The 14,239-nt window shown below is 47.8% G+C and overlaps 1 protein-coding gene across 4 annotated transcripts in view; it reads left to right on the top strand.

The window, feature by feature from the left end:
• The window catches only part of LOC110293076 (gamma-aminobutyric acid type A receptor subunit rho1), a 40,023-nt gene that overhangs the window by 14,590 nt on the left and 11,194 nt on the right, over positions 1–14,239 (top strand). For 2 of the 4 annotated variants that reach the window (XM_021160844.2, XM_029476405.2), the window contains exons 2-5: positions 6,608–6,661; positions 8,782–8,888; positions 11,271–11,338; positions 12,331–12,554. In XM_021160844.2, the coding sequence (XP_021016503.1) occupies positions 6,608–6,661; positions 8,782–8,888; positions 11,271–11,338; positions 12,331–12,554 (453 nt within the window). Of the gene's footprint in view, positions 1–6,607; positions 6,662–7,884; positions 7,930–8,781; positions 8,889–11,270; positions 11,339–12,330; positions 12,555–14,239 lie in introns of those variants that run through there. The other 2 variants (XM_029476406.2, XM_085839443.1) reach the window with 2 other exon arrangements.

Genomic DNA, 14,239 nt, shown 5'->3' with positions numbered 1-14,239 from the left:
TCATGAGTATTAGGCCAGCCTGGGCCACATGGTGATATTGAGGCTAGTCTGGGCTAGACAATAAGACAACCCAGTGTTACAGAACAGAAAGAGGAAAGAACAAATGAATGAATGAGTAAATGAATCAATGAACAAACTTACAAGGCTGTCAAGACTAACCTGAAGCTACTGCTGTCATAGTCTTGAATTACAAAAGCAATCTGGAAGCAGAATTCCTCTTGGTTGAAAGACTTTAGTCTTAAGGACCTTCAACTGCTTGAATGAGGCTGATTTACCTGATATTTACTGATCTAGTTGTTATTCACACCTTAAAAATACCTTTGCATGAGCATCAAGACTGATGTCTAATGGAAAACTACGTATACAGCCTAGAAAGTTTACATTAAACTCATCATTGATCATTCTAGGATATGTGTGGTAGTTTGAATAAGAACATCCCTCATAGGCTCATATATTTGAATGCTTAGTCTTTATGGAGTGGCACTATTTGAAAGGATTAAGAAATGTAGCTTTGCTGGAGGAAGTGTTACTGGGGGTGGGCTTTGAAGTTTTAAAGGCCTATGACAGCCCCAGCCTCTCCCTCTCTGCTTGTGGATCAGAATGTAGCTCTCAGCTACCTCTCCAGCCCCACAGCTACCTGCCGCCATGCTATCTGCCCTGACAATGGAGTAAGCCTCTGAAACTATAAGCAAGCCCCCAATTAAATACTTTCTTTTATAAGAGTAACCTTGACCATAGTGTCTGTTCATAGCAATAAAACAGTGACTAAGACAGAAGATGGTACCAGGGAGATGGGTTATAACAGGTCTGACCATGCTGTTTGTTGGTGGAATGTGAAATTTGAGATTTTGGATAGGAAAGCAGTTGATTGGGGCTTAAATACCAGTAAGAGTGTGGAGGACAGTGGTGCTTTGAGCAATGTAGATTATGACGGCCCTGCTTAAGATGTTTCAGAGAAGAAGAATATTAGTAGGTGGTCAAAAGACCATTCTTGTGATATTTTAGTGAAGAATGTAGCTGCTTTCTGCCTGAGGCTAAACTGATGAGTTTTGGGTTAATGGTGTTGTCAGAGGAGAATTCAAGACAGCTTAATATTGACTCACTTAGTTATTAGTGGTCACTTTTATGCAGAACGATAGTAAAAAGGAGCAAGCTGAGCAAGGGAAAATACAAACGTACAGTGTGAGGAGAAAAGGAGCACCAGGACGTGTAATGGAGCTACTTAGCAGCTTTCCTTAGCCGTGGAGAGAGATTCTACAGTGCCTTTCTTATATTCTTAATTCTAAAGCAAGAACCATGTGGCTGAAGCTGCCAAGTTCTACTGCTTGCTGGGGCTGGAACATGCCCTCCTCTTTCAATTACATCAACATCATCTGTTGATGTTTTCCTCAATGCCTAAGCTTCCTTTTAATTTCTCTTTCTTTCTTTCTTTCTTTCTTTCTTTCTTTCTTTCTTTCTTTCTTTCTTTCTTTCTTTCTTTCTTTCTTTCTTCCTTCCTTCCTTCCTTCCTTCCTTCCTTCCTTCCTTCCTTCCTTCCTTTCTTTCTTTCTTTTTTTTTTGAGACAGGGTTTCTCTGTGTAGCCCTGGCTGTCCTGGAACTCACTCTGTAGACTAGGCTGGCCTCAAACTCAGAAATATGCCTGCCTCTGCCTCCCAAGTGCTGGGATTAAAGGCATGTGCCACCACTCCTGGCTGCTCCTTTAATTTCTTTTAACAACTTGGGAGCTTAGCTGGGTGCGTTCTTGCCCTGAGGCCACCGCTTTTTTTTTTATTCCATTTAGCATCAGGCTTTTCTTTAAACTTTATATCTCCTTGAGTGCATTATGATATGGCTGCAAGCCTATGGGGCCAGGGAGTGGGATGTGGTGGTTTGAATAAGAAAGGCCCCATAAGCTCATATGTGCTGTCATCAGGGAGTGGCACTATTTGAAAGGATTAGAAGGATTAGGAAGTGTGACCTTTTTGGAGGAAGTGTGTTACTGGGGGTGGGCTTTGAGGTTTCAAAAGCCCATGCCAGACTCAGTCTTTCTCTCTCTAGCTGTGAATCAGGATGTAGCACTCAGCTACCTCCATCACCAAGCCTACCTGCCACCATGCTCTCTGCCATGATGATAATGGACTAAGCCTTTGAAACTATAAGCAAGATTCAATTTAAATTCTTTCTTTAAAATGAGTTGTCTTGGTCATCAGGTCTCTTCAGCAATAGAACAATGACTGAGATAATATGTAACTCAAGAAACAGGTTATTTGTTATCAAAATCACTTAGTAAGTAATCAGTGGAGATGAACTATTCAGAACTGAGGGGAAATACAGAATATTCACCATGTAGAACATGCATAAGCTCCAGGACACTCCAGGAGAGACCACATCCCACGAGTATCCTCATAGTGTAAGAACTGAGCCTATGGGGCAGCTAGATATGGCCTCAGACAGCAGACAGAGACCTTCAAGTTTCTCCACGTGATGCTTCTACAACAGATTCCGACACACTCAGTGTGACAGCTTGAAGCCCAATTCACTATTTCTTTTATTTGTGTGTTGGGAAGGGGTTGAGACAAGATCTTTATTTACAACTCAGGATGGGCTCAAATCCATACCAATCCTCCTGCCTTGGCCTCCTGAGTGCTGGAATTACAGACTCCACATCAATGCATGGCTCCAATCCTTTCACAGCTAAGGAGATACTTGCCAGGTCAGAAAAATAGCACAAGGTCAGATGTGCTATTGCTCTAGCTTGCTGCTTTCAGGAACCACACCCTGGCAGTCCTGGCAGCCCTGGCAGCCAGACACCCTGTCTAGGGGCTTGGCTGACCTGAGGAGCCACAGAGCAAACCCAGGTATTTGGTCTAGTCCTTCCTGCTCTGTGTTCTGCACCAGTGCGGTGAGCCTGGCCCACGGGCTGTTCCTAGAGAACAGTGAGTCAGTCCCACAGCATGGCTGTTGCCCACTCTGTGCCTCTGTCTGGACATCATTATGTCCTCTCGCCCACATTATGCCTCTGTAACTGTCACCTTCTCATGGGATTTCTTTAGCCACGTGTATGAAACAACCATCTCAGCATCCTCACCGTCCTCCAGAACATGTTTGTTATCTTAGCAAGAGTTCTCATGCCTGCAAGACCTGATAGAGTCCTGGCTGTGGCCTTGACAAGCTCCTGTGCAAGGTGATGTGATGGCTCTAGGCAATAGGAATCAATCCTGAGCTCCAAGCCGGGTGGGACAATGGTAGGAAGAGAGTCTCCAAACAATAAGAAGGCCTGGATTTGAGACTCTGCACTGCTACAAACTTAGTAATGGCCTTGGATTTGACAGCTTTCAGTCTGCATCTCTTGTCCAGCGGAATGGACCATCTGTCACTGATTTGCTTTGCTTCTATTGGTTTGATAAAGACCACGGCCAAAAGACACGTGGGAACGCGTTCCTTTCACCGTACAGTCCATCATGAAGGAAAGTCCGGGCAGGAACTCGAGCAGAGACCGTGGAGGAACACTGCTTGCTGACTTGTTCCTCATAGCTTGCTCAGGTTTTGTTTTAAAAACTGTAATAGTTATTTTATTATTTTATTGTGTACGAGTGTTTTGCCTGCATATATGTATGAGTACCACAGTGTGGGCCTGGTACCTGCCAAGGTCAGAGGACCCAGATGTTTGTGCGCTACCATGTAGGTGCTAAGGATTGAGCCTAAGTCCCCAGAAGACGCAGCAAGAGCTCTTAATTGCTGAGCCAACCCTCCCAGCCTCTAAACCTGCTCCTTTATACAACCTAGGCTACCTGCCTAGGGGTGACATCACCCACAGTGAGACGGACCCTCCCACATCAATCTTTACTAAGAATATGCCCTACAGACTTGCTACCTAATGGAACCATTTTCTCAACTGAGACTCCTCTTCCCAGATGTCTCTAGGTTCGTGTCAAGTTGACAAAAAAGCCAACTAGCACAGTCACATCCTGGTTGTTGGCAGGATTGTGTGGGCCAACGCATGTGTACCTCGGCTATTGTGAAGTTCAGTCAGCTGGTGATAGGTGGTGGACTACGAGGAGCCTTATTGCCCAACTTCTAGGGATTTGACATTGAAGGTGAAAGGTGATCAGTGGAAAATCGCATGTCTGATCTTCACTCCACATTGCTGTGATGGCTAGGGAAGACAGACAAGGGCACAGCCAGGGCAGTGAGCTACCCCTTGCCAAGAACCATGGGATTCAGTTCATATGGTGTCAGGGGTGGAGAGGGCAAGACAGGGAACAAGAATTTGAGATGGAGGTTCAGCCAGAACTAGCTGTGGTGGTATGACCCTGGTTGTCCTGTTCTGACCTCATGCACATGGGAAGAGGGCACCCTTTTGAAGAAATACACCTCTAAGTATGGCGTAAGTGATAGATGTGTCCAGGTGACCGTGGGAAGAAAAGGAAGAATCACAGGTAGTACTGGGGGTTCTGGGATACATAAAATAATTCTTTCCTTGGTTACTAAAAGACCAAGAAAGCAAGGTGGTTTTCACCAGCCCATCCTTATTCCCTTGTCAAAACCAAGCTCTCCCCTCTCTGAGTCAATGTGGTCATCAAAGCAACGCAGATCTTCCAGCCCTAATCCTCAAGCCCTAATCCCCAGGAGATGGCTTGATTGGTAAAGAGTTCCAACGCCCACATAAAAGGTTGGCCATGGCAGCCAAATCAGTGAGGTTCAGTGAGAGACTCTGGCTTGAACAGTCACTGAATAAGGAGAGGAGAGGGGAGGGGAGGGGAGGGGAGGGGAGGGGAGGGGAGGGGAGGGGAGGGGAGGGGAGGGGAGGGGAGGGGAGGGGAGAGGAGAGGAGAGGAGAGGAGAGGAGAGGAGAGGAGAGATGATCCAGCAAGACGATGTGGCCACGCTTCTTCCAAGGCTCAAACCCAGATCCCCAGTCCAGCACCCACCTCTGTGGCTTTAAAAGCTACCTGAGCTCCCACTCTCTAGTCTTGATTTTTCTCACATGCAAACTGGGGCTAATGGTGAGGCCTGTGGACAATGGGCTCTGTTAAGGATATGCATAAAAGCTTTTGAGTCATTTCTGAATTTCTTTCATCTGCCTTATGTTTGCTCTACTGTCCAGCTTGTAAATGGTATATGAACAGGAAAAGGTGCTTTAAAGTATTAACAACGATGGGAAGGATGGTGGGGGATCCTTATCTGTTTCTCTAGAGTCTAAGCCTTGCAGAGACAACTGTGGGGTATTTCAGAGCTTGACAGGCCTCTGTCAGTTGGTGAGTGGTTGTATTGCAGGCTAGCCCAAAGGTAAAGTCAGACTAGGCAACTTGGTTTCTATCCCATCTTCCGTCCTCAGTCTCTTTGGTCTCTTTTTATATGTTCTTTTTCACGTATAGGACACATATTCCTTTCTCATCCAGCTACCCTGTGCTGAGTCTACTGTAGCCAGCTCTGCCCAGGTGCTGGGCATGCACAGGACTCTGTCCTTGGTAGCCTACCCTCTCCCAGTTTATCTTTTCCAATTTTTACCCCTTTCCTGCCAAGCTCATTCCTGCCCTGCTCCACTGTGCTATGGATGACATAATCCCCGTCCCTGTCACCAGTGGAATCCTTGCAGAAAATAGCATTACACTCAGAGGGGCTTAACCAATAATAATCAAAACTAAGTACTGCTCACAGAGACGTGGGCAGGGCTCAGGGCTCCAAGCAGGCATGTTGATGTCCTTAAGAAAGGGGAAGAACAGGTAGCCATGTGTGCCCTAGGCAGAGGCACCAGGCATTGCTAGTCACCAACACTGAAGAAGAAAAAGCAAATGAGCAATAAATGTGCCATCCTGGCTCTCTCCTTCAGTCACATCCCCGCTCAGAGGCAAGTACACCAGAGAGGGCACAGCTCACTGGCATCGTTGTTTGCCACAGTTTCATAGTGGGTCCAAGTTACAGTGTCCACTCTTAAGGCTCAGTTCCAAGCCTGGATGGATGTGAGTTCGTGTGTGAGTGTGTGTGTGCATTCATGCATATGTGTGTGTGTGCATGTGTCTCTGTGTGTGCATGAGTGTGCATAAGTGTGTAAGTGTATGGGAGTGTGTATGAGTGTGAGTGCATGTCTACATGTGTCTGTGTGGGTACATGTGTGTGCATTCGTGCTTGTGAGTGTGCACAACTGTGTGTACTTGTGTATGAGTATGTGTATGAGTGTGAGTGTACAGGGTGTGTGTAGGAGTGAGTGAGGGTGCATGAATGTGTGTGAGTGTATAAGTGTGAATTGTCTAAGGTATGTGTGTGAGTGTAAAAGTGTGAGAGTGTGCATGAATTGTGTGAATATGTATGTGTGTGTATAAGTGTGTGTATGACTGTGTGAGTGTGAATGAATGTGTATGTGTGTGGGTGCACATGCGTGGGGTGCAGGGGAGGTGGTTAAGTCAGATCTATGTAAATCAGGCCTTCTAAATAATTAATCCTCGTTCCCTGCTCCTGTGAGTACTTGGAAAATGCTCATCAGACCAGACTAATGCGTTGAGCCTTCTTCCCTCCCCACCCGCATTTTATTCTGTCTAGATTTGAAGTGTGCACAGACGCCAGGATGCTTTGCTGATCTGAGTCCCTAGACAGTCTCTGGAACACCTTTATTTTTTGTTTCCATAGCAGACCTCAGAGACAGAGACGAGGAGCACACGACGATGCCCACAAACAAGGCAGGTATGGCCCACGGACCGACCGCAACCTCAGCCCTGCCCCCACGAGGAGAGGGCTGGGAAGCCGCTGGCCTTCCCCTGACTGTGCCGCTCCTTCCTCTGCTCAGCGAATGCGGTTCTTCTCCACGTGTCCCCTCAACTTTCACATCCTACAGTCCATGCTCATGGCCTTTCTAGTTAAGTCAGCAACACTGCTTTCAGGGAACAAGCCGGTTGCCTAACAGTATAAAGCGGCTGTGTTCTGAAGAAAGGCAAGAGCCTTGGTTTCCTGACCTCCTGTTTCTCATGAACACTAGAGGTTCCTTCAGGGAAGAACATAGTGAGGGCTGAGAGCTGGGTGGAGCACGCCACGGAACTGTACTGAACAGGGGGAGGATAACGCCCCTGAGCAGGGCTCTCAAGTGTCCCCGCCTGCTTTCAACAACCTCAGCCTAGACCTCTGCATCAGACACACAGGGTCTGTGAGGTTCAGTGATCTAATGAGGCCCCATCAAGTGTGTGAGGATTTGCACTGGGGGAGAAGACAAATGGGGAGGTGTCTCTGAAGGAACGCTGCTGGCGTCAGCCTCGGGAGTGGGAGATGGTTTGTGATTTGTGGGGTTAGTAGGATGGTGCTGTTGGGTGATGAAGAATTTCAGGTGTCTCTCCCTGTAGGGACAGAGGACCCAGTGCAACATACATGTCTGCTGTGGGAGGACTGGTCAGATGGGGGCACTCTGCAGGAGAATAAAGGGAATGGAGGGCTCCATGTATGAAAATCCAGGGCATATTATTAAATGAGGGGTAAACAAATGAAAAAGCATTTGTAGGACATTAATTGCATAAGGAAGGAAATATTACTATATGTTAGTACTTACATAGTTCTATAACAAACTCTGGGCAGACAGAGAAGGAACCAATAAGACAAGTATCTGTGGATGGGGAGATCAGTAGAAATAGCTGTATGCTTAGTTTAAAATAAGTATTTTAGGGCTGGTGAGATGGCTCAGTGGGTAAGAGCACCCGACTGTTCTTCCAAAGATCCAGAGTTCAAATCCCAGCAACCACATGGTGGCTCACAACCATCCGTGACGAGATCTGGCGCCCTCTTCTGGAGTGTCTGAAGACAGCTACAGTGTACTTACATATAATAAATAAATAAATCTTTAAAAAAAATTAAGTATTTTATGTGTACAGTGTTTTGCCTGAATGTATGCCAGTGCACAATGTGCATGCAGTACCTTGGAAGGCCAGAAGAGGGCATCGGACCCTCTGAACATGAGTTACAGAATTGTAAGCTGTCGTGGGGGGCGGGGGGGGGGGGGGCTGGGACTTGAACCTGGTGTCCTTTGAAAGAGGAGCCAATGTTTTTTACCACTGAGCCATTTCTCCAGTTACTGCATTAAAAAGAAAGAGAGAGAGAGAGAGAAAGGGAGGGGGAGAGGGAGAGGGAGAAAGAGAGAGACACAGAGAAACAGAGACAGAGAGACAAAAGAGAGAGGGGTGGGGGAGGTTGTCAAGCACTGGAAATACATTACACATTTAGGAACAAACAAAAACAGGTCAAAGTGTCCCTACAAGCAATCCAGCGGCCTCTTTCCCTGGAGACAGGATGTGAGGGTGTCCACCTCCACAGAATGAGCACAGAAGATCAAGGTGCAGAGCTCAGTCATACACACTTGCTTCTCCTCCAGTCGGCCCCCAGATGTCTGAGGCATTTAGAAGGAGGCTGGCTTACCACTGAGTCGGGGACCAGCAGGTCTGGGTTTGGGTGATATGTTAAACTGCAAGGAAGTGTGTTTCCCCTTCAGTGCTATCGATGGAAGCCAGGGCCAGGCCTGTGCCGAGCTACTTCCCCAGACTTGGGAAACCTTTAGAAATAACAGTTTCTGGCCCCCATTCCAAGACATCACAGGCAGGGTCTGGCATTGCTATTTGAGGATCCCTCCCATGTGGCTAGGAACCCCAGTCTTGGTACTTCCAGGTCACTTTCTCTATCCAGAAAGTTGTGGGAAGGAAGAGGGGAGGCAAAGTGTCTTTAAAGAGATGCCCGTAGCACACTCCAGCAACCCTGCCGAGAGAGCAAGCGGAAGGCCAATGGCTCCAGCCAGCCCGTGTGATCAGCCTGCTTTCCCTCTCTGGTAGCCCAATCCTGAGACGAAGCTCTGACATAACCAAGTCTCCTCTCACCAAGTCTGAACAGCTGCTGAGGATAGACGACCATGATTTCAGCATGAGGCCTGGCTTTGGAGGTATGAAGGGTGCCCTCGAGGGGTGGGGAGGCGCCTCTTCTTTCCTGGGGTTCTTTGATCTGCTTATCCTGTCTGCCTTGGCTCAGCTTGGCCGTCTGAGCACCTTCTGAGTGTCTGTCCTTCCTGTCCTGGCTCTGCTGGGCATTGCCAGCATACCTGCTGCTGTGTGGTGAGGCTCGCTTGCTCATGAGAAGGCCCACTGAGGGCACTGAGACGAGGGGGAGGGAGAGCACCATGGGAAGTGTGGGCAAATGCAGCCAGGGCTGCCTCCTGAGGATGCTCTGAAATCCCAACGTGACAACTCGACAATCTCAAGTTGGAGTTGTTCTCACTTTGAGTTGGCAGGGGAACTCCACTTATGTGTCACAGTGCTGTCTGCTGGGTTTAATGACACGACAACAGGTTTCGGATTCACTCCAGAGCACAAAGCCCTCTGAGGCTTATTAGCAGCTGCCGGTCTCGGTCTTCTCATTGTCAAATGGGTTTCCATGTGGTGTGTGTGTGTGTGTGTGTGTGTTTATTAATTTATTTTGGGAGTGCTGTGGTGTGTATGCACATCATGAAATGTATGGATGTCAGGGACAATTTGGTGGAAGTTGGTTCTTTCCACCGTGTGGCTTCTGGGAAGCCAGCTCAGGGACTTTAGGTTGGGCACTGGGCATCCTCACCTCTTGAGCCATTTTGCTGACCCGGGTTTGGTTTCTTTCTTTCTGGAGAAAATATTCTTTATGGCTGTGTGTATGAGTGTGTTCATGTGTTTGCAAATTCATATATGTAAGTGTGGGTGTCCACGCATGCAGAGACGAGAGGAAACCCTTGTGTCAGCCTCAGGAAAGCTGTCTGCCTCCTCTGAGACAGTCTCTCACTGTCCTGAAGCTCACCAATTAGGCCAGACAGCCTGGCCAGTGGGCTCCAGGAATCCTCCTGCCTCTGCCTCCCCAGTGCTGGGGTACACAACACCACACACAGTATTTCTACATGGGATTAAACTCAGGTCTTCATGCTGGCAAGGCTGGAAGTATTTGCTGAGCCATCCCTCCAGCCCTTAGCAATCACACATGTCTTTCATTTTGTTCTAATCACCTTTGCCTCCACTCTGATCCCCTCTAGACCAATCCCCCAAGTTCTAGGGAGGTCTTTATCCTCTTCATCATATGCAGCTATTGGACCCAATTCTCCCTCCTCATGGCATGCTAACGGGAACACACCCTACACTCCGCTCACGCCCTGCAAACTTGCCTTCTCTCATTCTCTGTCAGTACTAAGTTTATATGTCCAGGACATTACAACAAAAATGCGATGCTTTGATTTAAGGCCGTTTGGTGCATCATGTCTTTCCCGGAAGCTTCTTCACCATGTGACAAAGATACAGAGTGGTGGGCAGGACAATGACCTGAAGGTGACCAGTATTTCCAGGCAGAGAGGAGGTGCAGACAAAGTCCAGTAGGCAAGTTCATGTTAAGGACCATGCTGACTGCTCCTTACGTCAGACCCTGACTCAACCTAGGTCTTCACCACAGTTTCAAATGAACATATGGAGCGAGAAAGGAACGGACTATGTAACCTCCTCATTCTGGGGCTGGAAAGATGGCTTAGTGGTTAAGAACACTGGCTGCTCTTCTAGAGGACCCCGGTTCAATTCCCAGTGACAAGAATGCTCATAATGCTGTATAGCTCTAGTCTTAGAGGATCTGCTGCCCTCTTCTGGCTTCAGTAGGCACTAGGCATACCTGCGGAAAAACACCTATACACATAAAGTAAAATAATCTAACCATGCCATTTCACAGAGGGCAAAGCACTTTTATTACTAATTTTGTTTTTGGTTGGGATGTTCCAGGGAGCCAACCCCTGAGCCTGCTCTTTTACTTCTTTGCCTGCATGTGGGCATGACCAAACCTTCAAACGATTGATTCTGACATGACCTATGCACCTCTGCTGCCTCTTCCATAGTTAAAGTTCAAGTAAAAAGGAAGAATATTCAGCCAGGTGTGATGGTCCGGTGTGATGACACACTTCTATATTCCCATCGCTTTGGAGGCTGGGGCAGGAGGATTGAGAGTTTGAGACCAGCCTGGGCTAATATAGCAAGGCTCTGTCACAGGGGCTCACAAAGACAGAACTGGCAATTAGGGAGCCTGCATGGGTCTGACCTAGGTCCTCTGTGTATATGTTATGGTTGTGTAGCTTGTTGTTCTTGTGGGACCCCAAACAGTGGGAGCAGAGGCTATCTCTGAGTCTTTTGCCTGTTTTGGGGACCCTTTTCCTCCTCCTGGGTTGCTTCGTACAATATTTGAGAGAAGAATAATTTTTTTTTAAAAGAAGGTAAAAAGAGGGGTGGGAGAGAGAGCAAGTGAGCGAGCATTCTTGTCTTGCCCTCCCCAGGCCCAGCCATTCCTGTGGGCGTGGATGTGCAGGTGGAGAGCCTGGACAGCATCTCAGAGGTCGACATGGTGAGTGTTTCTCTGACCAGGGCTCTGGGCAACGGGGAGGCTCGTGTGGACTGGTCTGGGCAGAAGCTCAGCTGAATTCTGTCCTAACTCATAAACCCTTGGTAGGTGGGAACTGTCATACTCACCTTACAGATGTCATTTGTTCCCAGTTGGTATGAGATAGAGTCGGGTGACAAACTTGGCCTTTATCCTCCAGCATGGATGCCCTGTGAGATGCAGGCCCACTTGCAGCCAGGCTCACTGCACTCTTGCAGAGTCTGGGTCTTGCTCTGGACACCTGGAACAGTGGGAGTTTTCCTTTTTGCTTTTCAGTGGGTTCCAGTTTAAAAAAAAAAAAATGAAGGTGCAAGTCTTCAAGTCAACACCCAGGAAGTGGAGGAAGAGTTATCTTGGGTTTGAGACTAGCCTGGTCTATTGTAGAGAAACCTCCATACCAGCTTGGTATACATACACAGAGACCCTATCTCAAAAATTAAAATAGGCAGGGGGTGGGGAACACTCTACAAGTTAGGGAACTTTTAAAACTCTACCTTGGCTTGGAGCCTTTAAGAAGCAAGCCTGAAAGAAGAATTCTAGCCCATTGTATACTCGGGGACTGTCCAAGAAAACATCAAGACAGAAGAGAATGGTGGCACAGGGAGGCAAGCAAAAAATCACTGTTCTCAAGCAAGCCTCCCTCCACAGCATCCCCCAGGAAGCAGTGAAGGACCCAGCTCTGGACAGTCCTGCCCAGGGCCTGGGGAACTGGGCTAATCTCCACTCCAGCCCAGGTGCCCACGGCACTGACGCAGGCACTTTCAGCTTGAGTCACTGGTGTCTGTGGGGCAGCTGCTGCGGAGGTGAAAGGCAGGGTGGGTGGAGTTCAGGGACAGTCTGCTGTAGGTCTCCTCCTTCTCCGGGCAATGCTCAGCCCGCTGGCTTGTGTGGTTCCCGCTGGCGACGGCTCCACAGTGGGTAGGTTTCTGTATCTCTGCTCTGTCTCCCGGCCGCAGGACTTCACCATGACCCTATATTTGAGGCACTACTGGAAGGACGAGAGACTGTCTTTCCCCAGCTCCAACAACCTCAGCATGACCTTTGATGGCCGACTTGTAAAGAAGATCTGGGTCCCGGACATGTTCTTTGTGCACTCCAAACGCTCCTTCATCCACGACACCACCACAGACAACGTCATGCTGCGCGTCCAGCCAGACGGCAAAGTGCTCTACAGCCTCAGGTGAGGACCAGGGCAGTGACACAGAGAGGCCCGCCTGGGAGTTTGATTTTTAAAAATTTACTTCAATTAAAACTGTTTATTTTGTATTCTATGAATAGGTGCTTTGGTTGCACGTGTGCCTCTATGCCATGTGTGTACCTGCAAAGGCCAGAGAAAGGTGCCAGAATGCCCTGGCCTAAAGCTGCAGACTGTTGCCAGCTGCTACGTGGGTGCTGGGAGTAAAGTTCAGGTCCGGTATAAGAGCAGACAGTACTTTTAACCCTCGAGTCCCTCTCCAGCCTGAAAGCTTGCCTAACTGAAAGAACCAAACCAAACCAAACCAAACCAAAACAACAACAACAACAAAATTTTTATTTTTCTAGTAAGAGTCAAGGAAATAAAAAAAATAAACTTGTTTTTTTGTTTTTGTTTTTTTGTTCGTTTTTTCGAGACATGGTTTCTCTGTGTAGCCCTGGCTGTCCTGGATCTCACTTTGTAGACCAGGCTGGCCTCAAACTCAGAAATCCACCTGCCTTTGCCTCCCGAGTGCTAGGATTAAAGGCATGCGCCACCACGCCCTGCTTAAAAATTTACTTGTTTTCAGAGACTCGGACACACATCTTCCTCCCTCTGATTTCCATGTTTGGGATATTCTTTAGAACTTAGGTTTAAATAGATTTTTTTTTTTCTTTTCATCTTGCCAACACAGTTCCATCCGGAAACATCATGGGACAGTGTCATTCTGAGTATCACTTTTACAATGTTAGAAATAAAACCTAGGACTGGGGGTGTGAAGCTCAGTGAGTACTTGCCTAGCAAGTATGAGGTCCTGGGTCCCACTAGCACTGCCAAAGAAGGTGAATGAAAAGGAAGGAAGGAGGAGGGAGGGAGGGAGGGAGGGAGGGAGGGAGGGAGGGAGGGAAGGAGAGAGAGCGAGGGAGCAAGCCCAAATCTCTCCTGTAGGCTCAGATGCCTCAGGAGTGTTTAACTGCCAGTGGAAGCCCCCACCCACCAGATCTTAGTGCAAGGACAGCTGTAGGAACTGGTGGTCCTCCCCTTCCCGCAGTGGAGCAAGCTCTACTCTCACCAAAGGGAGTGGCCCCTGGCTGGGGTTGGCTCCTGTATACCATATGGATGGTGAGTTTCAGATTGACACACTTTGCTTTGGGCTCACATGTCGAAAAATGGCAAAGACAAACTCACATACTAACATCAAAATTGAATTCCTGTCCCAGTGTCCCAGGGACATCTGTAACAATCTCTCTTGTCCTCATCTTGGCTTGGATCTAAGCAGTGTCCTAGGGACATCTGTAAGGATCCCTTAGGTCCTGGCTTGCATGTGAGCAGGGCAGGTACAGGATTTTCATCTCCGTGATTGGAAACCCATCTGTAGGATGTCCTCAGAGAGTCATGGATCGTCAGTGCCTTTTCTAGCAATATCAGGCTCATTCTCTCTGGAATCCTCATTCTTTCTCTCTGGAATCCTCATTTTCTCTCTCTGGAATCCTCACTTGTGAGGGTCTTAAGATACCTCATTTCTTCTTCTTCTTCTTCTTCTTCTTCTTCTTCTTCTTCTTCTTCTTCTTCTTCTTCTTCTTCTTCTTCTTCTTCTTTTAATTTATTTTATGTTTGTGAGTACACTGTCACTGTATTCAGACACACCAGAAGAGGGCATCGGATCTCATTACAGAATGTTATGAGACACC

The sequence above is a fragment of the Mus caroli genome, unplaced genomic scaffold (genome assembly GCF_978045245.1).
Source record: "Mus caroli unplaced genomic scaffold, Mus_caroli_1 scaffold_6, whole genome shotgun sequence".
NCBI classification, from domain to species: Eukaryota; Metazoa; Chordata; class Mammalia; order Rodentia; family Muridae; genus Mus; species Mus caroli.
The sequence above is the reverse complement of the archived record's forward strand: the minus strand, read 5'-3'. Positions and strand labels throughout refer to the sequence as shown.